The sequence below is a fragment of the Pieris napi genome, chromosome 14 (genome assembly GCF_905475465.1).
Source record: "Pieris napi chromosome 14, ilPieNapi1.2, whole genome shotgun sequence".
NCBI lineage: Eukaryota > Metazoa > Arthropoda > Insecta > Lepidoptera > Pieridae > Pieris > Pieris napi.
In genome coordinates, this window is record NC_062247.1 from 4,288,023 (window position 1) to 4,314,636 (window position 26,614).

At 33.1% G+C, this 26,614-nt stretch overlaps 1 protein-coding gene across 7 annotated transcripts in view; it reads left to right on the top strand.

The window, feature by feature from the left end:
* LOC125055800 (piezo-type mechanosensitive ion channel component) overlaps positions 1–26,614 on the top strand; it is a 49,721-nt gene that overhangs the window by 20,105 nt on the left and 3,002 nt on the right. For 3 of the 7 annotated variants that reach the window (XM_047658410.1, XM_047658413.1, XM_047658416.1), the window contains 26 exons: positions 325–476; positions 719–882; positions 1,684–1,731; positions 2,524–2,639; positions 3,029–3,154; positions 3,879–3,984; positions 4,866–5,023; positions 5,807–5,886; positions 6,355–6,522; positions 8,164–8,308; positions 9,441–9,557; positions 9,869–10,035; positions 10,649–10,813; positions 12,141–12,257; positions 13,109–13,195; positions 13,769–13,916; positions 14,319–14,533; positions 15,114–15,272; positions 15,713–15,839; positions 16,094–16,240; positions 17,138–17,238; positions 18,709–18,890; positions 20,332–20,512; positions 23,874–23,971; positions 25,108–25,205; positions 26,063–26,166. In XM_047658410.1, coding sequence (XP_047514366.1) covers positions 325–476; positions 719–882; positions 1,684–1,731; positions 2,524–2,639; positions 3,029–3,154; positions 3,879–3,984; positions 4,866–5,023; positions 5,807–5,886; positions 6,355–6,522; positions 8,164–8,308; positions 9,441–9,557; positions 9,869–10,035; positions 10,649–10,813; positions 12,141–12,257; positions 13,109–13,195; positions 13,769–13,916; positions 14,319–14,533; positions 15,114–15,272; positions 15,713–15,839; positions 16,094–16,240; positions 17,138–17,238; positions 18,709–18,890; positions 20,332–20,512; positions 23,874–23,971; positions 25,108–25,205; positions 26,063–26,166 — 3,476 coding nt within the window. Of the gene's footprint in view, positions 1–324; positions 477–718; positions 883–1,683; positions 1,732–1,979; positions 2,025–2,523; positions 2,640–3,028; positions 3,155–3,878; positions 3,985–4,865; positions 5,024–5,806; positions 5,887–6,354; positions 6,523–8,163; positions 8,309–9,440; positions 9,558–9,868; positions 10,036–10,648; positions 10,814–12,140; positions 12,258–13,108; positions 13,196–13,768; positions 13,917–14,318; positions 14,534–15,113; positions 15,273–15,712; positions 15,840–16,093; positions 16,241–17,137; positions 17,239–18,708; positions 18,891–20,331; positions 20,513–23,873; positions 23,972–25,107; positions 25,206–26,062; positions 26,167–26,614 lie in introns of all 7 variants that reach the window. The other 4 variants (XM_047658414.1, XM_047658411.1, XM_047658412.1 and 1 more) reach the window with 4 other exon arrangements.

The window sequence follows — 26,614 nt, forward strand, 5'->3', positions numbered from 1 at the left end:
AATTATTTGTACAGCTTAGATTTTTTACATTTATACATTAGTTTTATCTTGTTATCCTATATATCCTAGCTACCTGCACTATCGTCGATGGGAACCTCTTCACGGGTAAAGGCCTCCTCCAGCTTTTTCCAACTGGCTCTGTCTATGGCTTACTTTCTCCATTCGCTTCCTGCTACCGCTTCTATTTCTTCTATCCACCTTTTTTTGGGGCCCCCCTTTTCTCCTTCTTTCCCTTGGTCCTTTCCATATAGTTATCTTTAAAGTACACCTTTTATTTCTGTATTTGCGTATTAATAACGTTGATTTGTATCTTTTTAAATCAAGGATTCGGCATGCTCTGTTCCTCAAGAGGACATCGGACTTGCGTGGGATGGAGTTTGTTTCGCGTTCCTTATACTTCAGCGACGGTTGTTCCACAGCTATTACTTCTATCGAGTTATAGATGAGAGTAAAGCTACAACTGTTCTTGCATCCAGGTATTATATTTATCAATTTATATATTGTTTGCATTTAAGATATTATCCCCTCATACTTTTAATATATTCTTTTTTATTCTTACAAGTGCTTGTCACATTAAATGTTCTATTTTATTTTTCTTGTACCAATGTATCAGTTAGCTATGATCATTATAGGTAATTTCATATAAGGTGCTTACGCGCATCAATTTTTTTAAAATAAATGTACATATATAAAAAAACTTTTTTTATTATTATTTTAGAGGTGCAGAATTAATAGAAGAATTACGACAGAAGCAGATGTTAATTCAAGAAGAGCAAGAAGTAAAAATATTAGAAAAAATTAAAGTGAAAATGGAAAGGATAAAAGCTAACCAGAAAAAAATTCAAGGTGTCATGTCTAAAGAACCTGTTCATCATGACGCAGGTATGTTTTCTTGATGCATAATAGTTTATGAAATAATAGGAACGACGTATGTATTCGACACCGTATTAAACGCCGTAAAGGTTTCATGTATTTCACATAGGAAGTATCAGCTGTCTTCTAGCATAGTCTAGGATAAATGATTGTCAAAATTCGTGGGATAACAATATTGAACCTTAATAATAGGACTGAAATTTTTATGTTAACTTACTTCAATAAACGAAATATGTAAACTTTTGATATTATTACCATGCGACACCCAGAAGAGGATGAAGAGACTCAAGACGATGACACGGATCGTGTACCTCTGGAGCGCGGGGAATCAGACGCGACGGTGCGCGGCTTCCACACTCCTGATAGCCCCCGTTCCCCCAAAGGGTTTCATACCCCTTTGACTCCGACGCCTCGACATTCTCCCCCTCGTACACCCTCACCCCCACTTTTACCACTTCCCGCCCTACCCGCTCCTCCTTCACAACAAGGCCCGCCATCCCCGTCATCTGCTCTTATGACCGTATCTCTCGACGCTTATCTCGAACCGAGACGTATTTCCTTCGAATCACCCCCCTCATCAGAACTTATCCCCAGGGCCCAAAGTCCGGAAGAGTCCTACCCAGTCTTTTCCCCTCCCCCTATCCGCCGCCGTCATACACTTGCTAGCCCGCTGCTTCAGAGGACATCTATTATATCCCAGTCGAGCCGCGCCGAACCGAATTCGCATCATACGTGTAACTATTGCAACATTGGATGTAAAATCATGTAAATAATGTATAGCAATGGTTTAAATATTTTTATCTACTTTAGGAAGCCCCGACGGATCTCAACGTCGACTATTCACAAAACGACATGAAGGTATTGTTAGAGAATTCCCAGTCTTGTCTCTAAACTGTCTTAAAATCCTTATTCATCGTAACACATTCATCGGCCCTTGCTAAAGGATGTTGTGACAGTCTGTAATTTCCTAAAATAATTTTCAAGACAACGCTTCTGTGTATAACATACTTGTCCGGGTTCTAATTGTGTTGTCTTGAAGGCCCCAAGCTAATACGCTTAGCTTCATCTGGTGTGAGAATGGTGTTGAGTTTTGTCTTTGTTTGTAGTTCGCGACAGGCCCCGGTACAAGCCGCCAACCAGTCATCAGAAGGGTAAAGTTTCGAGTTTGGCCTAACATTGTCTTTGCGTTACTAACAACTTGTGTTCGCAGCTTATACGTTAGAGGTGGTATTTAGGCAAGTTGCTCGTGAAGGAATTGGCGATAAATTGACCTTTAGATATTATAAATAATGCACTTTTAATGTTGTTAAACAAATTAACGCATGGTATGCACGAATTAACTGGGTTCGCACGCTGTTGTTGGTTTTTTATTGCTGTGATTTGCTTGTTATTTTGGTTATATATTTGTTTATATAATTATGTAATAATTAAAGTTTTAACTTAGAACATAATGAAAGATAAAACATATAGAAACAAAATATATAGTTGACGGCTAACGATTTTCTTTCGTAAATATGGGTTATTTAGATATCTTGGGCTTAATATTGAAAAAATATTTTTAACAATGTATTTCCCAATGCTAATTGCAAATAGCTTTGGCTTATAGCTATTGTAAACTGGTATTTGTATTAAAAGCAAATTATTATACAGCCGTGCGCTCTGGTGACTACTATATGTTTGACGAGTTCGATGATACTGATATACACCTGAAGGAGGATGAATCCAGCTCTGATGAAGACGCTCCTAAGGAAATGGGCCTTGGGAAGGTAATAACTTCAATTTATAAACCATCTTTGTAATATGTGACGTCAGTTTGGTAATAAAGATGGTGGTGGTTACGGTTGGGATTAACAGAGGATAAAAATGTACGGTGATCAAGACTTCAATCATCGAATCATCGCTGCATTCATGCATGTATATAGAATATGTTTAGACATATTTTAGACATATGCGAATTTGAATGCATGCTCCCAAGTAGGGGCTGGGGCTTTTATTGGGCTTATGGTGACTAACATCGTTTTAAATACATAGTTTTTTAGAAAATTTATTATATATATTAGTGACAAGCAAACTCTTATGGGTACGTTCATAAGTTTTGAAGGCATAGGAATACTAAAAAGCTATGTATAAGGCAAAGCCGTGTGGGTATTGTTAGTTGCTGTCGACGGCGATAAAGACGGATTTGCGTCGTGCCGTGTCGCTGAGGCGTGCGTCTGCGCCCGTTCTAAGGGACGTTAGGAGAACGTCCTATCCGGCACACCCTGAATCCTATATGGATGAGGTAATTTAAAATTCAAAATTTCTTAATGTGTGATTTTTTTTTCAAAATTTTGGTTCTGCTGCTCGTTAATTTTCTTTACTCTATTAACATTTTCCAGCTAAATATAAACTTGAACGATCTGAAACACGTACGCACTTCTCATTCGTTTTAGAAAAGAAAATAAATTATTTTAATAACTAAGACCTAGAGATAATTTTTCGTATTGAAATTATGCAGCAATTTTTGGAAAAGTTAACACACACATTATTGTTTTAAATACACACACATTTTGTTTATTTTGGTCAAACCATTATTTATTGATGGGTCATAAACTAAGGTTGTATTTATTGGTTAAAAATTGGGAATTTTTATTATTAAGCATGCTTTGCTTTTATTTGTTGTTTAGTTTAAGATGTGCTTGAAGATTGTTTTGAAGGTATGTTATTAGTTTCCATGTTATTGGTTGGTATTTAGCAGGTAGATACCTAGTTTCTTATTTCACTAGTGTTATTCTTTTATACTTCACATTTCCCTTTGAAATTTTATTATAGCTAAGTAATTTTAACTGAAAATTGTTAAATATTTTCGTTAATATTCCACGGATTCTTGTACTAGAATTAAATCAAATCTATATCATGTATTCATGTAAGTAACTAATGAAAATCGATAAAATTATGTCCATTCTATTACTAAATAATGTCTCTCTTGACTAAGGAATATTTAATTCAATACCTACACATAATAGGTGCGTCCTTTATCGTCACGGGGAGACGTAAGACGGGACGAAGATGCATCAATGAGGGACCGAGCTGGTCCATCATCAGACTTGGATGAATTTGCACCAATGCCCGGTTAGTATCTTTTTATAAACTCTCAAATATCTTCTCTCCACGCGATTTACGATGAAGTTTCTATCACCAGCCCTCTGTCCATAAATTTAAAGAAAAGAAAGATTTTAGACTTAATTTCTCCAGGCGTTAAAGACAAATATACGTTTGCCTGTATATTACGTGAGCCAATAATTGAACACAATAATAACAGCAATACAAATTTCTTAGACTTAAATATTTTTGTGTTAAAAAAAATTGATCGCCATAAATCATCATTTGTAATTATACAGTCACTGCAATTAAGACTTCAAAGTGATCATAGACAGTTTAAAAAAAATTAAAGTAAAATTGTCATTTTGTTAATGAGAATAAAGTTCTGTAACCATTATATATAGTCTAGTCCAGAGTTCCCCAAACTTTTTTGTGTCTTAGACCCCTTGCTATGTTTTTCCGTGTTGGGTAGACCCCCTACTTACCTGATATTGATTTCCTGTAAATTTCTAACTGTAGTGAAGTTTAGTGTTAAAAACTTAAAGTAAAAACACATGTTAATTTATACATTTTTTAATTGAATTTAAATTAAAACTACTCAAAATAAAATTTTGTATCTGTTATGTAAAATATACGTAGCATTAAATAAACTATAAATAATAAACGTAAGCAATAAGTCAATATAATGTATATGTTTTGATATTATAAGATTGTATGATGTAAGTAAATAGGTACTATCAGTGTATGTGTTGAGATCCACTATCGTGGATCATTTCATGGACCCCCACATTTTTTTTCGCTGACGTAGACCCCTTGCAGGTTGTCATATACCCCTAGGGGTCGATATAGACCACTTTGGGAATCACTGGTCTAGTCCATTTTCAACCGTAAATGTTTTCTTTTACGTACAGAAACCGAGACTTGGATGGACAAAATTAAGGGATATTTGGACACGGCTGGTGCGTTGGTATCTAGCTTTTTGGTCTCAATCACTCGGCATCTTATGAAGTACTCGCGGGACTACAGATATGTGTCAAGAACTTTATCTGTTGAGAAGAAGATTTTGAAGGTTAGATATTTTGTTGACGTCTTTGCCCTTGGAAATTTCTTTACTACTGCTAAAATTCTTCATTCGTAAGTAATGATAGGTTATAGATATATTTTTATGTTTTATCACTGTACTATCACAATGTTATGAAATACAGTTTTTCATTTAAATATATGACGAAACCTATATTTAATTTAATTTTAGTAACATTATGTGTTCGTACAATAACGTATTTATATAGAGTTATACGCTCGTATCATAATGAAATTATAAAAATTACGCTGGTCATTTGCCAGTAAGAATAATAATTATTCACAGTTTGTGTCCACAAAATCGATTTTAATTAAATTCAATGGAACAGACCATGCTTTATCAAAAGTTCAGTTGTTTTTTATTAAGTATTTTTCCTAGGCGCGCCACTAGCCACGCATTTTACCTAGGTATATCTAATATATAATATCGTGTCACAATGTTCGTTCCCATACTCCTCCGAAACGGGTCGATCGATTCGTAAGTCATACACATAACATAAATATTCAGTAAGTCTGAGAATCGGCTACTATACTATACCCCAAAAAAAAAATGTTTTTTGTATGATCAATACAAAAATACATTCAACCCTTAATTTTCACCCCTCTACGATCAACCCCTATTTTTCACTATAGTAATTTTTATTGAACTAAAAATTTCCTAGAAATAATATAAATGGAAAAACAACGTTTCCGGCAGAGTCAGCTAGTAATTTCTAAACACCTTTTTATAACCTAAAGTAATATATTAATTATGTAAATCTCACTATTTCAGGAAAAAGAAGGATTCGGTATAGGGATACGTGAAGGCTCACAAATGATTTGGGAGCCCATGCCAGAAGTATTCGTACATCAGTACGTATAAAATTATTAAAGAAGTCATTAAAAATTTAACAAAAATGGTCATGTAGTTAAGTAGTATCAAGTAGTCTATAGTACATTGAGTAATGCCTAGAAATTGTTGCAATAGTATAGTGATTTATAGAAGTAGTGTTTCTTGCATGCCGCATTGTAGTGAAATGGAACGTTCTAGAGATAATTTGCTTAATACGGTGGAGGATACTGGGTTTGTATATACTTTTTATGATTAATAATTATTGTGATTTTTGCGAACTTATAAAGAGTTTTAACCAACCGTCTGGTTTTTTGTTCATACATAACATTTGAATGTAAAACGTATATTTCGAATGAATATCTTAATTTAGTGCCTCATACAAATCAAAATCACTACAAAATCCTGGCAAATATTTTCTTTGATAAAGTAGTCAGTCAGTTGTCAAAAGCAAATTCGTCATCGGTGAGTAAAACGAATGGTATTTCCAGCCGTAAGTTAAGCCAACTAAGCGTACCGGAGATTCGTATATTGGCTCCAAGTATGGAGAGGGGGTTAGACAAGCCGAGTCCCGCCATTTCGCGCCGCGAGTCGAGCTCCGAAAGTGACACAGAAGATGATGAACACGATAGTGTTTTTAGCTTGCAAACTACTGAAAGGTTATACTAAGAAAGTGTACTGTATGAGAAAAATCGCTACTAATAAATTCTAGAATATTCGTTTTCGATAATTAAAAGAGCTATTGAAAATTATCATTATTTTATATAAGTTGGCATTAAAACAAATAATCGACAGTTCAATACTCTTCTTTGCTAAGCGGCTTTCAGTGTAGGTATTTCTTAGAGATACTACCTCCAAAAAAAAAGCCGGCAACGGCAACTATCATGGGTGGACATGGAACTGGCAGCTGTCTTTTGCGGATGTTCAGAAGGCTCGTTGGCCCTTTATCATATAAAAAAAACAAGTTGAAATGGGGAATAAACCCGTTAGTGCCGTTATTGTTTAAAAATGTAAAAAAAAATTTTTAACACACTTCAAAAATGTCAACTTATGTGTAAATTAAAACCTTCATATACTTCAATAATAAATGCTTTTTAAATCAAAAATAATAAATTATGATAGTTAAACACAGTCCTTACCAGATAAGTAAGAAGAATTAATACACAAAAAATATTTTAAAGGTTTTTAATTATTTGTTAGTAGCGGTCTTCCTCTTATAAAAATGAACAGTACAATTTTTTCAATATATATGTCGTCGCTTGTTCAATGTTTCTTTATGTTGTCACTATTCATTTGTAATTTTATGTAATTAACTTATCGATGTCCAAGGATCCAGGTAAGAGTAAATTAAAAAAAAAATTGTAAATAAGTGGCATTATCGAATAAATATTTCACAACAATTTTTCAAATTACACCATAATTGCAGAAAATCACAAACAGTTTAATCATTCAAAGATTTTACTGTCTCTACTTGCACTATATGATCAAGATGGCTTTATTATAAGTACTCATTCAACTTGTATGGTCCCTGTATATTGCGTGTCAAGTTTATATGGAGATAATATTCGTGCATGATTATATAGTCCAAAAATAAAGAAAATATAATAGATTCTCATCAAATCAAATCAAAATTATTTATTCATTTAGGTAACACAATGTACACTTATGAACGTCAAAGAGAAATACATATCAAATGCATGTAATTTTACATTTACTGCCAGTTCTAACAACACTGCATACACGAATCCGACCAGTCACCACAAATGACTTGAAATATAATATAATCTGGTTAGATAATGCCAATTTAAGTGTTATTTGTTGTAATTTTATTATTCTGTTTATAATTTATAAATGGGCTATATAACACACTTTTGTTAATAACGCTTAACTCGTTAACATTATATTTAAGGATCAACATATAACTAGCAACAGAGTTTCTCTGTTTTTTCTTCTAATATTTCTTCTTATTCTTCTATTTAACTATGCTTCTAGTCAAAGTATAAGTCAAAAATGTATATCAAATATTTTTTCATCACCTTATTTCGTAACCACTGACGTTTTACAAAGAGTCGGCAAGAACTCCGGACTCAGTAGTATCTCTTTAAATAAAATAGTGATATAAGAATTGAAACATAATAAAGAAATTCTTATAATTGAAACGTACTGAGGAAATCAATATATAGGATATGTGTTTAAAAAGAAATTTCAGCTTATAAAATTGGATTAAAAAATGTGCTTTTTTGTAAATATCTCTTTTGTTGTAAGTTTATCTTTTTATACGTTGCAAATTATTTTTTCAGTAAGGATCTCACGACGTTAGAAGAACAGGATGACTCTATGTTCAAACAAGATAAATCGCCTTTAGTTCATCTGTGCTACGCTTTGTGGTTCGCTGTTTTGGCACATACGGACATAGTCTGTTACATCATGGTCTTTATAAACCAGGTAATATATATTTTAATAAACGATTCAACCTTCTTACTATTTAATGTATGTATATATCTTAATATATATAAATTACGTGTCACGTTGTTTGTCCGCTATGGACTCATAAACTACCGAACCGATTACAATCAAATTTGCAAACCGTGTGTAGTTTGATCCAAGTTAAAAGATAGGATAGCTTACATCTTCATTTATACCCGCAATATTATTTTATTGCAAATGATTTGTTAATTATTTGATACAATTCTAACAGATGGCACTGTGTTAAAAGCACCAACGTTTCACATAAGTTCTCCTACCATCCCTTGAATAGGTTACTACTATGTAATATAACAAAAACCTTAGCCACAGCAACGCTTGGCTGGTCTGCTAGTATATATATATATAATTAAACTCGCAGACTCGGCCAAGCTTTGCTGTGGCTAAAGTTTTTGTTATATTATTTAGTAGTAAACTATTCAAGGGAAACGGTAGGAGAACACCAGTCATGAGGGACCAGGAGACCCATGGGGACAATGCTTTTTTGGTGGTAATGCCATTAAATTGTAGCTTATGTGAAACGTTGGTACTTTCAACACAGCGCCATCTGTTAGAATTGTGACTGTCAAATAATAAACAAATAATTTGCAATAAAATAATATTACGGGTATAAATGAAGATGTCAGCTATCATTTTAGTTCAAACTGCACACGGTATGCAAATTTGATTGAAATCGGTTAAGTACATTAGTCCATAGCCAAACAACGTGACACGTAATTTATATATATTAAGATTATATAGCTAATGAATTTGGCGTTCACTTAGGCTCTGACGGCGGAAGATAAAGGACTAGCTTATACCCTCGAGACTAATAAAATCGGTCGCTACTTTTCCCCCTTAACTAAGATTCATTGCGTTTGCAGTATTGTGTCCCTACAGTCTTACAGGTCTTATTGGAAATATGCTTCAATGTTAACTAACTAAAAGCGGACTTTTGATTTCTTTTTTACTTTTAATAACACATTTTATCAAAATTACTAGCTAAGCTCGAGTTTCTTTAATTCCTGGGGAAGCATTTAAAATTATTTGACGACTTTTATTTATTTAAATATCTTGTTACAAAATTTTTATATGGTGTTGTTTTTTCTTTTAGATTCAATCAGCAACAATTCTTTCCATACCTCTTCCATTGATGGTATTCCTTTGGGGAACTCTGACTATACCGCGACCGACCAAAACATTTTGGGTCACGCTTATCGCGTATACAGAGGTGAGTTACAAATTCTACTCTTTTCAAGGACATCATGTGCAGTCGCAACTCTCAACTGAGATAGTGCGTTCGAACACCAGCTGTGTACTACGAGTTTTCTGTCTACAGCTACTACGGATTCGGACACTTGTGTCTGTTTAATATTTGTCTGTGTGTAACGTTTTATCGTTATAGTGCCAGATTTAGAGTCGAACTTAGTTCAAACTATGACTTCCGTATATCACAAACCGATACATTTTTCTCTCTAAGTCTCGACTCTGAACCACCCTATGACTTTTTATACTGACTTGATCTTTCTCAATTATTTCCAGGTAATCGTGCTTATAAAAAGTATGTTCCAATTCGAGATTCTACCGTGGAATCAGAAAGCAATACCTGCAAATATGCCGTTCACAGCTCCACGAATCATTGGTATCGAAAGGAAATACAACTACGCCCTCTACGATTTGCTACTACTGCTTATTATATTCTTGCACAGGTAAATATTGAAGTTCAATTAATATCCTTAATTCATTCAAGCACCCTTCGTCTTATTTGTCTATTATTTGGTCTGCACTATATATTTAATAATAAATAGCAGAGCAGTGTTGGCCTACTGGCTTCAGCGTGCGACTTTCATCCCTGAGGTCGTAGGTTCGATTCTCGGCTGTGCACCAATGGACTTTCTTTTATATGTGCGTATCTAACATTCGCTCGAACGGTGAAGGAAAACATCGTGAGGAAACCGACATGTCTTAGACCGAAAAAGTCGACGGCGTGTGTCAAGCCCTGGAGGCTGATCACCTACTTGCCTACTAGACGTAAAAACGATAATGAAACAGATTCAGAAATTTGAGGCCCAGAGGCTAATTTTTCATACATACGCATACTTATTTTTCTGTAATACTTGAAAAGATATATCTGGCTATTGCCGTGTCAAGAGTTTATGGTACTTATATATACTGAAAAACATTTGAAATTACTATGGTGCATTTTGTTTCAAAAGTTTGACGTTTTCAACAGCTTCTCTAGTACGTATAAAAAGCTACGATAAAATTGGAGGAAAATTACAACTAGTTGTGAGGTTAAACAAAATAAACCTTGCTTTCCAGGTTCATGTTAAAATCCTTAGGTCTTTGGAAGGAATCTTCTTCTGATATAGAGCTTCAGGAAGATAAGGAGTATGCTTTGACCGCTGAAGATACTCAGTTCCTGGTGGAAGGTCGAGGCGCTGAAGTTGGACAGAAATATGTGAAATTGCACGAAAAAATTGTCCCGTGAGTTGACTTATGTGTTGAAAGATGTGTAACTTGATGATTTTTGTGCTGATTAGCTCAGGCGTTCATTGCTAAGTTTGACTGTTTTTTTAGGAGTTTTATCCCATTTTTTGTTAATGTCAATATTTTAATACCAAAACTTAAAACTCAATTAGTTATAATATATGGAAAAAAATATTTTTGCTTACGAAAGGAATTTGTCCAAGTTAATAAAGATAGATCACAAGGGTACACCACAAATATAAAAAAAACATGATATAACGGCGAATACAATTTAACCGCCGACTCTATTTAAAATTTTGTGTTTTTTTTTTTTTACAAAACCGCTGATACACACTTTATTTAAAGTATTTAGGCAGTATAAATCCTGGTTTCTATATCCAAGAAAACATTTGTTTAAATTGAAAGTTTAAAACGATAGTGGATAGGACAAAAGTGGAACTTCTAGTACTATTAACAAAAGAGTAAAAATAAACTATGTATGGACAGACAGAGGTTCTGGGAAGCGGCTTACACTGGCTATGCTGCGGGCTTCGTTTCAAGCCGCGATGTTGTAAATATCAATTTTATATGGTAGTTTTATGTAATGAAATATAGTTAAAACACTATATGTAGTTATCGTGTGACTAAAATTTGAGATCTAAATGGTAGCCAAGTTCTAAATCAATAATTAAAAGCTCTAAATTCAACTAGCCCTTCATACATCTTCTGTACAGCTATTTGGTAGTTAGAAGTAATTATACATAGAATAGTGCATACATATTAATATAACCCATAGGGGTTTTCAAATGTAATATACCATGATTTAGATTGTATTATTCTGTAAAATTAATAAATGGAAAGAGAAATGTAAGTAGGGTAAGTTTTAGAAACAAGACTTAGTGCTGTGGCGAACAAAATCATCACTCCTCTTTCCTATTGCGTCGGTGATTGTACCGTTATGTGTGACGACACGGGCGCGGTAGGCGGAGTCCCGCGCGACCAGCGTACAGTTCACGCCAAACTGTCAATTATTTTTGCTTCTCTTTCTTGTCAAGTAGCCGTAAAACTTTATTGATTTATTATATGGCGCTCGCCTCTCTAAAAAAAACTAGACTAAAACTGTGTCTAAGGTGAGTAAATCGTGTAGCTTGGTTCAGTAGTAAAGTAAAGCTATACATATATGGTTTAGTTGATTCAGTATTGTATATCTTATCTACCAAGTAAGTAGTAGTATGTAACTTATACGAGAATATCAGATCTTGAAATGAGAATAAAGAATATCTGATATTTTGATTTATACAGCATCATAACATATGCTAGAACTTTTATTTATTTATTTTTATAGACAAAAGGAAAGTGAAACCAATGGGACGTTAAAAACGAGTATCGACAACTTGCCGCAAATTAAAGATAGCTCTGATGATGAACCGGGGCCCTCTAAAGAACCTGATGATGAGTATAGGTAAGATCACTCATCACATTAGTTTTTATATGTATAATAATTCTACTTTTTAATAGTCGAATTTTAATAATGATTATTTGAATTATCCATGTAGGTTAATAATTTGATGACGAAGTTTCAACATGTGATATTATTATCTACCATTTAATACGTAATTCAAAAAAATTACCATTTTATCTAAGACTGCACGCCATTGTGACTGACAGAATATGCAAACAAAATTATAATCTACCTATGCATAATTTGTGTAAATAAAGAATTATTATCACAATCTGAAATTTGCACCATTAGCCGAATGTGTACGATTCAATAGTATCATTATTTATTTATAGAGTCAAAACCATTTACGACGACATCGTTTAGAACAACATACCGGTTATATTGACCAAAATCAAAGTCCCGGCTGAATTCTATTGTATAGGTCCTTAATAACAACGTCATCGGCTATTACGACTATCGGTTTTTACGACCAAATATATGCAGTCCCTTCGATGTCGTTATAACAGATTTTTACTGTATAATGGTTTTTATCGGATATAAAAGCGAATTTATTAGATTATTTGCACAACTTGATTGTGCGGTCTTTTTTTATAATTAATCAAACTAAATGTACCACTGTCTTTGCAAATAAAAACTTATTATCATTAACTAGTCTATTGAAGTGTTGCCATATTATCGCTATCAATTACCTCAAAGTTGGTTTTAGCAATGCTTAATCTTTACAATTTTAATGATCGCTTTGTTTGCCATATTTTATCAAGTTATCTACACTTCGTGGGCGGTCGGAGCTATTGCGGTATACTAGCAGTTAAAATTAAGTGGCGATTAAAGTTAATTGTATTTTTTTGCAGGGTAAACGATGATCAGGAACCGATCATTGCTGTAAACACAATGTTGGAGGATACATATCAGCATTACCCTAATGTCATGTTACTTTCGTAAGTTCAATTCTTTATGTTTTAACTACGGTATGTTTTTTATACTCAATAAATATAATACCGTATTTTAATCAGTTCAGAACATATTTTATTTACTTTTTATACAAGGACTTCGAAGTTATGCTTTGTCATAGGATTGACTGTTATTACATGGAAATGTGTCTGGTCATTATTAACAAGGTTTATAATCGCTTTTGAAGGTTCCGTAGCCAAATGGTAAAACACGAAAAGATTCGTGATGTCAATGTCAAAAAATAAAACTGGAACAAATTTCCATGATGAATGAAATGCATTGAGATTTAGATTCTGTTTTTTTTTTCTTTTTTGTATTACAAACTAAAAATATTTGGCATGTTTACCTTCTTGTTGTAAATAAAAACTATATGTAACTATATTGTGAAGATTTGTAATTGGCCCATAATGGTTTTTATATATATATATTTCTGTATTGTGCTGTGAATCTTCTGAATAAATAAATAATAAAAAAAGTTACAATGAGCTTATCTCTTCTTTATAAATGATGCTTGTGTCCAGATAACTTGTTTAATACTTATTTTACGAACATTATTTCAGATTAAAACGATATTTGCGTCCAACTAAACATTTCTTCGAACGTATGCTAGCGCCGGGCGCGCGCGTCACTGCTGACGTGTACGCGTACATGTTTCTTTGCGATTTCTTTAATTTCCTTGTCGTTATCTTCGGATTTGCGGCTTTTGGAGTAAGTAATAACCTTTTCAAAATTATTTGGTTATGTGTACAATTGTTTAATTGTCTTATTACCTAAATATTTTTTGTTGTTTAGAATAATGACATAAATTTATATTACTTATCACGTACTGAGTAGAACGTTACTGATTTTCATTTAAATAATAGTATTACCAGTATTATAAGCAGCAATCAAACTGCAATGAAGTTTCAAGAGCTTTCAATCAGTTTTGTCTGTATGAAGGAATGACATATTTGACTGTTCTAAAGACGAAATTGTAACTTGAGATACAATTAGAATATGGACCTAAGGGTGCTTCCACATCTGACGTTGACGCACTCTAAGATTGGTGACTGAGGAACATGTATTTTCAGAACTATGCAGTTTGATTACCATTTTTTCTTAAATTTTTAGACACATCAAGGCGACGGTGGAGTGCAGACTTACTTTGAGGAGAACAAAGTGCCTATTCCGTTCCTTGTAATGTTAATATTGCAATTCGCACTCATTATAATTGACCGAGCGCTTTATTTACGAAAATTCATGCTGGGCAAGATATTATTCCAATATGCCCTTATTATTGGTGTTCATATATGGATGTTCTTTGTATTACCGTTCATTACTGAAAGGTGAGTGAAAATAAACATTATTCGTAATCGTTAGCCTCGAATAGATTATCATTATTTTACCGTCTTTGCAAATGACAAAGAATTCTTTATGTAATCAGCGTGTACGTTTATGAAAAAAATTATAATATAAGGATACACAATTTAATCTAATTTGAGAGGTGGTTAAATTTTTACTTAAAAAAAAATATAGTTGGGAGGTTGTGTGTTAGGGAGCGTTCAAGTATTACGTAACGCAATTTTTGGAAATTATTGACCTCCCCCCCCATGTAAGTCACCGTAACGTTATTCAGTACCCAAGTATAGTAAAACGTTTCGTGGCCACCCAGTGACTCTTTAGTTACTATTATGTGGTGTAAGTCGAAAAAAATATTAACAATAACTCGTAATTTAATCCCCGCCAATTTACAAAAGGAAAAATTTCTCTCAAAATACGTTACGTAATACTTGAACGCTCCCTTAACCATTGACGTTATAAATAATAAACACTAACGTAAACAAATTCTTCTTCCCTAAGTACTGGTAGTAATTACTATAAAAAAAATACAAAAAGCGCATAATATATAATTTTTATCTATATCAGGACATTTAACACCCTCCTACCACCTCCGATGTGGTACATGATGAAGAGCATATACCTTCTACTCTCGGCATACCAGATCCGGTGTGGCTATCCCCGGCGTATTATCGGAAACTTCCTTTGCAAGTCTTATCGGTTCATCAACATGATCTGCTTTAGAGGGTAATTTATATTTTTGTTGTTTGATGTATTAATCTCTTCCAGGCAGCCGGAAATTTTTAACTTATTATTATTATTTTATAAAAAACTAAATCAGGCTAATTCCTCTCTTAAAATTATTTATCTCTCTTTCTGTCTAATTGTATTTACGCTACGATGAAAAGCTGGCGAGTACTTTCTTTTTAACATTGTTTCTTTTTGAATAAGAGAAAAAAATACGTTTATTTTTATGAAGAAATTTGAAAATAAAAGACCTGATTAAAAAAAACTAAAAAAGGCAGTAATTACAAAATTTATTACAAAAAAAATATTCTCGGTACCTACTAGGATCTGCGAATTCGTCACTATAATTAAGATAACTTATTAAGATACATAAAACTGGATTTGACCTCATTCTATCTTCGGTAATATAAAGTATTCACACATTTTTTTTCTTGGTACAGCTTTATGGCAGTGCCATTCCTCTTCGAATTACGGACCCTCATGGATTGGATATGGACTGACACCTCAATGACTCTCATGGATTGGCTCAAAATGGAGGATATATTCGCTAGCGTCTTCTTACTCAAGGTCTGAAACGTGATAAATTTAAATAATGTAATTTAATAAAGACATTGACAATGTTTGCAACAGTGTTGAATAAAAAAAAATATTTGTAAGGTATAGAAGTTTTTAGGGTTAGAAAATTTCTTAAAATTTTTTTTTAAGACTATTATAATTCGTTTAAAAAAAAGAAAAAGAAAGGTAAATAATACGAATGTATATAAATTAATTTGATTAATTTAGATTTAAATGTAAATATGTAGATGCATTTATAATTTCAGTGTTCTCGCTACGTAGAAGATGAATTCCCTCAACCGCGGGGTGTTAAGAAGTCCACCACGTCCAAATACTTGCTCGGTGGAGGAGTTTTGGCTTTTGTCATCGCTATAATTTGGTTCCCGCTTGTGTTCTTCGCCTTTGGTAATTCGGTAAGTTACCCGACCAAGGAAGTCTTACCGCGTGCTGGTGTCAACCCGTATGTGACAGACATTATACGTATGTCAGATACTATACATTTTTGACAGATACTATACGTATGTCAGATACTATACATTTTTGACAGATACTATACGTATGTCAGATACTATACATTTCTGACAGATACTATACGTATGTCAGATACTATACATTTTTGACAGATACTATACGTATGTCAGATACTATACATTTTTGACAGATACTATACGTATGTCAGATACTATACATTTCTGACAGATACTATACGTATGTCAGATACTATACATTTCTGACAGATACTATACGTATGTCAGATACTATATATTTCTGACAGATACTATACGTATGTCAGATACTATACGTTTCTGACAGATACTATACGTATGTCAGATACTATACATTTCTGACAGATACTATACGTATGTCAGATACATTACATACATTTTATGGTAGTCTGAGCCCTAAGTCTCGTCTCGTCTCTGAATCTCACCCTAAGGAAAGAAGTTATTTCTTTTAATAATTCATTATTCAAATCTTCAAATCTAGATTGCAATTTTATTAGCTGGCTATTTTGACTCTAAAATTCTCACAATATTTTTTTCTGTTTATTTTTTTTAAGTTTTTAATAAAGTAAAAGCATTTTATTGACAGCATTACCGTTTCGTTTTTTTGTATTAATTGTATTTTTGAAATCAAGTTCATAAGGAGTTTAAAATTTGTATTTATAATATATTAACCAATAATAAATATCAAATAAACACATATTTGAAGTAATCTGAAAATATAACAAGTTTGCCTTTGGAATGTTTTCTTCTCCTACTGCTCGTAAACTTAACTTAAAAAAAATATTAATATAATTATATTTTTAGGTTGGTGAGCCAAATCCACCGACAGATGTCACTGTCAAAATTCGTATTGGACCCTTCCTGCCCGTTTATCAAATGTCTGCGCAATCACACAATATTGACGTGTAAGTTGTAATTTTCTCAAAAACCTTTTTTTTTTTGGGTCACCATTGTTTTGAATAAAAATAGCCTATATTCGAGTACTATCCTTGTAGGATTACATTAAGTTTACGTTATTATATTTAATATTAGTACACGACCTCCGAGTGAAGGCCATTCATTCTTCCATTTGTCTCTGATCTCTTCGCCAATATTTACTAATCTTTCTGCGCTGTGTTATTGAAGTTATACTTCTTTTGGCTCGTTAGGGAAAAATGATGAGAGTACATTTTTTCGATTGTCAGTGTCTGTTTTTTCACAAACGAAGAATAAATGGAAATAAAATTTTTGAAAATATTTTTATCTTATTACGCGTGTTCACACATACGTTTTTTTCTCATCATCCCATGTTTCTGGTGGGCTCTTTTTTTTTTCAATAATAATGTCTATTTTTGTATATTTTACCAAGGGTTCTTGCTATGATATTTGGCTTTTAATATGTTTTATTATAAGTAATCGTACACTGACTCCAAAATGAAGGAGGAGGTGAGTTTTTTCTGTTTTAATTCATCATGTATTTTGTTTTTCTATTTTAAGCCAAAAATATTAAATTTTTGTCTGACTTGTATGGATTTTAACCTCGCTTGACTTCAACTGACTTCTTTTTAGGCACCAAGATCGAACCTTTGGTGGTTAGCTAAAGTTTATTTTTTTAATGAGGAAAATGCGCTTACGCATGCCCTCGCCATGAATGTCGAGCTTGACGCAGGGATTTTGGGGTTGGGTCTACACTCAAAACTCTCCAATACTCATAGGGTAGCGAGACCCTACGGGGGCGTCCATAAATTACGTGAGGTGTTTTTTTAAATTTTCTGTGACTCCCTCCCCCCTGGTGAGATGTCGTGAGATTTTATTCAACCCCCTCCCCCAAACCCCCAATCTCATGTGAGATTTTTCAAAATGTGGGTTTCTTACGTAATTCGTAGTCTACTCGTTGGATTGTTGTTGTAAAAAGAAGAAAAAAATTGCATCGTGCTTTTATTTACGACTAAAACAAAATAAGTGAAATGTTGAGCGTTTAGGTATGGAGTTAGCGGGAAGTTGCAGAGATGGCCTTTAGGGTCAACCGTTTTCCTAAAAAAGAATTTTCAATCAGAATAAAAATTGCATGATATTTGCCGAGACCCCCCCTCTCTCCAACGTAAGATTAAATGAGATTTGACTCGACCCCCTCCCCCCCTTAAACACCTCACGTAATTTATGGACGCCCCCTACCTACTAAAAACACCTCAACCCCCCACACGCCCTTAAGATGGACCTTCGTGGTTCAGCAAGGCATTTAACCAAAGAGACCCGCTTAGGTTTATATCCGACCTAACCTAACCTACCCTGACCTTAACCGACTTTTTTCACTTGACAAAGGAAAGTTTACGTATATTATAGGAAAGTTGATGTATATTTTTCAAACAAGAAATAAAAAAAAACTTGTTTTTTAGCTATACCGAACAAGACTACACCCAATTGAGCAACATGTACGCCCGAGATCGAACCGCACAGACATTCCTCTCTAACTACATGTACAATGACGTCGCAGTTATTACAATTAACCCTAACTCCACCGCTGTGTGGAATATTTCTCCTCCGGAATTGGATCGGCTCGAAAGAGAAGCGTTGTCAAGTAAGTAAAAATTGATTTTGACTTTAGAGGTGTCAAGGGACACCCGGATGGAACGAAATTCCTTTCGATTAATTTATATGTTAATTGGTATCATAACAGTATGATAGATTTTCTCGACACCAATCTTACGACGAAAAAAAAGCCAACATCACGAGGTGTTCCCAGGCGGTCACCCATCCAAGTACTGACCTCGCCCGACGTTGCTTAACTTCGGTGATCGGACGAGAACCGGTGTATTACAATAGCAAATAGCAAAAAAGTGTCGTGACAACTTTTCGTAAGAATTTTTTCCGTCTAGCCCCCTTTCACAACGCGCGATAAGGAACTTCGTTCCAATAATATTTTATTTGCAAGAATATGGTACAAAAATGTTACTGTGGTACAATTAAAGTTGGCATATTCTGCCACACACACGTGCAAATTTTTCATAAAAGGTAGAACAGAAGTTACAATTACATTATGAGTCATATATACTCAATTCTTACATTATTTTATCACTTCATTATAACATTATTAAAATATATTATTACGTTATCAAATTAATATTAATTAAAATGTTTCACGCAAATAATCATGAATGGAATAATATTTTTCCATTAAGTAGATTTTTAAAAACTCTAGTAGGAAGATCTTTGAATGTTTTTGGTAAACTATTATAAACCTTGATTGTCGCTGTCGACAGTGGTTCCCGTTGACTTAAAATATTTATGTTTCTGTGAACGATAGGATTAGGGTAGGGAAGAAAAGATATTACGGACGGTCTTTGCCGTGTAGTTGACCTTGTGAATTTTAAATTGTTTTCTTATGAAATTATATTTTATTGATATTTGTAAGGGCTTTGGGAAAACGCCCTCGAATAAGGTGTCTATATAGTAATAAGAGACAATTTATTTATGTGGTAAAAATTACAATATACATGGTGTGGTAGGAAAAGTCAAAAATCCTCCCGGCGCCCACCTTTGTTAATTTAAGTTAATATTATGATTTAGTTTAGTTTTATTTCAGTTATTAATATTGTAGATTGTTAGATGATATATGTAATTGTAGATTACTTATTTATTGTTCTATCTTTATCTTATTATTATCTATAATATCTTTTTTCATTTGTTTATATATATAACCCATAAAAATATTTTGTTAGTCATAAAATAGTTGTAAAGCCGAGCTTTGGAAAAAATATAAAATGAAGGTAGTTTAGGAAAAATATTATGTATACCCTTGGATCACCTGCAATAATAATAATATAATAATAAAAAATTATGTTTTATTGGAACTAGTAGTTCCTGAGATTATCGGAATCAAACCAACTTTTTTTATTGTAACATTTTCATAAAAATCTATCCTAAATAGAGCTTCGCTAGTAGACGATGATTACATCATTTACCTTCATTGTATATCCAAGCCTTAAGTAATATTACTAAAACATTTTTTTTTATTACAGATTCATCATTATTAGTCAAATTCACATACGTAATAACTCATCCGAGTAACAACCCACAAAATCCGCCAACAATCGAGAACAATCGTGAAGTGCCACTGGACGCTTATGTAAACGGGAAGAAAAATCCCGAGAGAGATACATTACTTCAGCTACTGGCTGGGACAGCTTCTCCTGACCTTTGGTAATATATAGTATATTTTTGTCTTCTGTTTTTATAAGCTATTTACAAGATTTTTAAAAACCATTTCACAGTGACCACAGAAACTACAAAAAATATACAAAAAAATGTGTGCGTGTACTAGGTGTACACACGTAAGAAGTGAAACTTCTTTATGACCTTATTTTTCGAAAAATGATCTACTAAATGCAACTTAACGAAATTGGTTAAATAAAGTTTAACAAAAGGCTTTTATTATCATAGACATGAATACAAATACAATTATTTCATTTTACCTTATTACTACTAAGATTATTACAGAATTTCATTAATTGTAATAGAATTATTACTATCATTGTTATCGTTATTATATATTTTTGTTATTAATGGCTTCGAATCTCTTCGGATCCACCGTGGTAGGGACAAGAAAAAGATGGCGCGTAACCGAAAAACGTGACGATTTGCTACAAAATTTCTCCCATAGGTACGTCGATAAAAAATTCATTCTAACGCCGATAAAGAAGTTTGACTTCAAAAAGCAACATGGCGCGTAACCGAAAAACGTGACGATTTGCTACAAAATTTCTCCCATACGTCGATAAAGAACTTTCATTCCAACGCCGATAAAGAAGTTTGACTTCAAAAAGCAACATGGCGCGTAACCGAAAAATGTGACGCGTAACGAAAAAATGTTACACTAAATTTTTTTCCAACCCCGATAAAGAAGTTTCACTTCAAAAATTTCAAAAGAAAGTATTCAACTTTTTGTCTTAATATGATATTTTACTTAGCCTACGTTTTAGTAGGTACATACCAACTTAGCCGAAAGCCGAAATAAAAACCGAATATTAGGTTTTTCCTTCGGCATATAAAAAATTCGGCATAAAAACTAAGTACAGTGAAATCTTAATAAAGGAATTGAAACTTATATTGTGGACACAGCACCAAAACCAGCGATTAATCATCTAAATACAAGCAAAACAGGGAAGTGAAAAATCGGTATTACTGTTCTGCCAGTGACTTCTATGCGCAAAAAAGTTGATCTCCACAACCTACGAACGTCAGCACGTAATTCAACAGTGATTTTTTCAACAATAAAGTGAAAAAATTAATCCTAACCAATAACAAAATGAATTTTGCAATATCACTAGAATGACACATCAATATCTAGAGGATTTACTGAAAACTAGCTTAGCTCGAGGTAGCCAGCCGTCAGCAGTCTCTAAGTTATCGTTCCGCGTACAGTAACTAACGAAACCAATAGAGGGCAGAACAAGTATCATAACAAAAGTATTTTCTTATTAGTCGAAAACATAATAACGTGCAAATCATGGAAGAAGTAATGAATATGCTCCAAAAAATTAAAAGCGAACTTAACGAACAAAAAATGACTATTGTTCAAGCAGCAGATAACGTAACACAACAAGTTACGCATAACATAAATCTCAAACTAGAAGAAAAATTCAAAATAATGGAAAAAAAATACAATAACCTTGAAGAAAAGCTTGAAAAGCAGGAGAAAAGATTATACTTCCTGGAGAAGCAATCAAGACAGAGGAACATCGCTATATTCGGCTTAGCTGAGACGGAAACATCTTATGAAAACTCAGAAGAAAACATCAAAAGTTTCATAAAACGCTACTTTTCTATAGAGCTAGAGAGCAGTGAAATACAAGAAATTATGAGAATAGGGAAGAAAGGAGAAAAAACCCGACCGATTACTGTAACATTCACTACACTGGGCACAAAAATAAGAATTTATAAACAGAGAAAAATATTAAAAAATACTGAGTATTATATAAATGAAGACTTTCCACAACACATTCTAGAACAAAGAAAGGAATTACTAGAACAAATGAAAATAGAAAGAGAAAATGGAAACTATGCCACCATCAGGTACGATAAATTAATAATACGCCGCAATAACGTAGAAGCATCAGGCAATAAGAAAAGAACCCTACCAACATCACCGGGCATAAACGATACTATAGGAACAATACAAGGTACACAAGTAAACAAAAAGAACAAAACTCAGACAAAGACTACAGAGACCGTCAAGTTTATCAGAAGGAGTTCTTAAACCAGGAATACTTAATTATTTAACCAACAAAAACACTGGAAACCCACGAAGCGAACAAACAGATAAAAACTCAAACCAATAGCAATTACCGCCCCCCTCTCACAAGAAAAAAGCGACAAGTACACAAATAAAGAATAAAAAACATCTTCCAAGCCGGCCGGTCACCGTGGAAGATCACGACCAAAACCCTCCAGAGAAAATAAAAACAAACAGTACAAAAAACAGTCATCATAATACCCTATACACAATAACATACAATGTTAAAACTTTGTCGACATGGTCTTCTCTGGAGGAGGCCTTTACCTTTCATGGAGAGGGTTCTTGCTAAAAAAAACATTAAATTAAGTATTGTTACGTTATTATGTCAATTTCATCAATCAATTTACTTATATATTTCTAAATGAAACTATAAAAATGAAATGGATTTGAGTATATTATTATTACATTCTAATTATTTGCTAATCATAATCACATCAACTGTAATTTATTTATTTTTTAATCTATTTTGCATGCACACTGTAAATGAAATTGTTATACTTATGGAATGCAAGAAATAAAAGGCTTTTTATATTTATTTATTAGGTTTTTCCATTCAATTTTTCTCTCCATCCAAACCTTTCTCAGAGCTCGATTATAAAATTATATTATCGAACTTAAGGCTCATGTCAACGTCTTTATATTTATAAATGTGGAACAAATTGAGCAGTGCGCTGCCAATAGATCCTTTTATAAGATTGGCTTGTTAACGAGACCTTTAAGCCAAATCTTATTTTCGGCCACCTATTTTTAATTGCGTGTAATTTAATTGATTTAAAAGTTTCGCTTGTTTATTTAAATCATCCCCACGGTACTTTTAACATATATTTAAATAACTTAGAAATAACGTTTTTGTATAATGCACTATAATTTTTTGTTTTTGAGTGAATCACACAGGTGAGCGGGAGATATTACTAACTTCCATTATTTCACTAGCCAATACCAGTTTATGAAAAATGAACATTTGGATTGAGAGGAAATATGGTTCATGTCCGCGATCTCGTCGTTACAGAAAGTATTGTCAATAAAGTGTGTCTTTCAGGCCCGTATTCCAGAACGTCACTTAAACCTAAATCTGGTTTTAAGAGATGTCATGTCAGTTTTTCTATTCGATTGACGTTGACAGTACCCAAATGGAGATTGTTGATTGTTTAGAAAGTGATCCTAAGATGTTTCTATAAGCTATCTTCAGTTATACTTGCTTATAAAAAAATTATTATTATTATAATAGCCGTAATTATGAACTTCATGTTAATAATATCGTTTCAGGTTAAACGTTAAACTCTTGTTCCCGAAATTCGTGAAGGTGTTCAACAAGGGTACCACAAAACCGGCTTTCCAATTGATGCCGGCTATTGGTGTTGATGGTATGTATATCTATCATTCACTGTGGTCGTCCGACACTTAGATTTTATTTTAACATAAGTCAGTGTGCACTTCTGGCGCAGCCGCCGATCGGAGAGCAACTCAACGATATCACCTAGACATATTGATAATTTATATACCTACTGCGTGGTGTTGCTAATAAAACAAATGACATCCTATTCTCTTAATACGTCTTATCTCTGACATATATTTTCGTTTCCGTTTTCCTTTTTTTAAACGTCCAAATGTAACGACGAAAATCCTTTTTTTAGTAGTAGTAGTAAACCTATAAACCTAACCTAACCTAATGGAAAATGATCTACCCAAGAATTTTATGCGCGAGTCTACTTAAAACCACTGAATAGATGTGTGTGAGTGTGGATAGGCCACACTCCACGAGGGGATCCGAGTTCGAGAGTGTGGATGGTACTCTCATATCGCCTCGCTTTCGCTCCGCTTTGTCGGTTTTTGCGTATTCTAATTCGAATTATGTCAAAGTTTATACAAAAAAAAGAGTGCATGTACTTATGTACGCGCGTAAGAAGTTATACTTCTTTGGCTTTCTTTATTTTTTTATATATTAAATAATTAAAAATAAACATTTAACGTTAATAATATTTAATATTTAGTATATTATTCAATTTATTTCAACTAATAGTTGGCTTGGCTTTGAATCTTAAATCTTTGAATATTATTCAATTATTAATTAATATTCATAATAATAATTATGATTATTTTATTATATTATTCATTCAATTTAATAACTAGGTATGTTTTATAGCCTTTTAACTAAGTAACAATAGGTCTTTGTGAAAAAGCATTGCTAAATTTCTTTAAAAAATTAATTAAAACTCCTTTATTTGTTTAAAAGGTACTACAAATGTCATTATGGTCATTCTAATAATTTTGTGTCACGGTGCGCGCGCATCATAAAATTTCACTCTCATAAATTTTTCATAACGCGCCTAAAGAAGTATAACTAAAATTTACAGCTCTTGAAGGTTGCATTGATTGATGTTCTGGAATGCGACACCCTCATATGTGTAATGATAAACATGTTTTGATGATGTTAATAGGAATAATATATTGTTTTTAAATTAATAATTGTGCTACTTAAATAAACGTACAAATCTTTCAGATGTTGAAGACTCAAGATATTATCGAAACGTGCAATTACGTTTGGAAAGAGACAGAAATACAAGCTACTGGAGGGTACATGAATCTTGCGAGGAAAGGGTATGTACGGCTCCTTGGTTAACGGGATTCTTTAAATGATAGAGGATATTGTTTTCGCTCTATATTTACCACTCAACAAAAATAATTCTAATTAAATGTTAAATGCTATGAAATGAAAATGCTATGCTGTGCTTCTAATGTTGAAGAGAGTGCCTGCGTCTGGCTATACTCTAACGTAAGCGTAACGGAGCGTAACAATATACATATGTACTTGTCTTTTTTGTAATTGATACAACATATATCTACACTAATTTTATAAAAATGAATTATAGATATTGATAGGATAGTACCGTATCGATTAAAAGGATAATCTCGGTATGACTTAGTTTCGGATTCATTTATAAAAAAAAATATATGTGCGTGTACTAGTGTACACACGTTAGAAGTGAAACTTCTTTATGACCTTATTTTTCGAAAAATGATCTATATGCTACTTTACATAGGCATGAATACATATAATAAAATTTTTTCATTTTACCTTATTACTACTAAGATTATTACAGAATTTCATTAATTGTAATATAATTTTTACTATCATTGTTATCGTTATTTTAAATGGCTTCGAATCTCTTCGAATCAACCGTGGTAGGGACAGATGAGCGTAACGAATAAATGTGACGCGTAACGAAAAAATGTTACACTAAATTTTTTTCCAACCCCGATAAAGAAGTTTCACTTCAAAATATCACGCTTGCTTTTGAAGTCCAACTCAAATATCTAATTCCAACAATATCATATACAAACTGATAATTTCCTTTTTAAGTTAAACAAATAACTTATATATAATATAAATAACAACTAACACATAGGAGTGAGGATTTGGGAGTTTCATCTCTAATTTCTATATTACTTTTCAGGATCCGCTAGCGTCAATACCAATGAACAATTGCGACATGCTCGTAATGTATACGTTTAACGACAAACTGTTTCCGGAGACACTCAACTTTATATCTGGTGGCGGGTGAGACATAATTAATTGAATTATTGTTAGTCAAGATTTCCCTTCGTACCAGTGGCGTAGCTAGGTGACCAAGGGCCCTGGGGCAAATTAAAAAATGGGGCCCCACTGCTATGTAAACTGATTAGATTTTATCATAAAAAAATATGAAATATACAAATACTTTAAAAATGCTAAGCTTCTTAAGCTCTTTTTTGTGCAGGGCAGGTAATAAAAATATTAAACAGTAACAACATAAATTACAATTAATACTTGGTGTAGGTTGGCGAATTGAAATACAGAAGATTCAAGGGTTTATTATATAAACTATCCGTCATATTGACAACACTGCCAACCTACAGAAAGAATTTAGGGGAATTCCCTATAACTTATAACTTTTGAATTTCTCTCAAATTAATGTCTTGATTAAAGTGGGGTTGCAACCTGTCATATTTATTTTCAAAATGGGAGA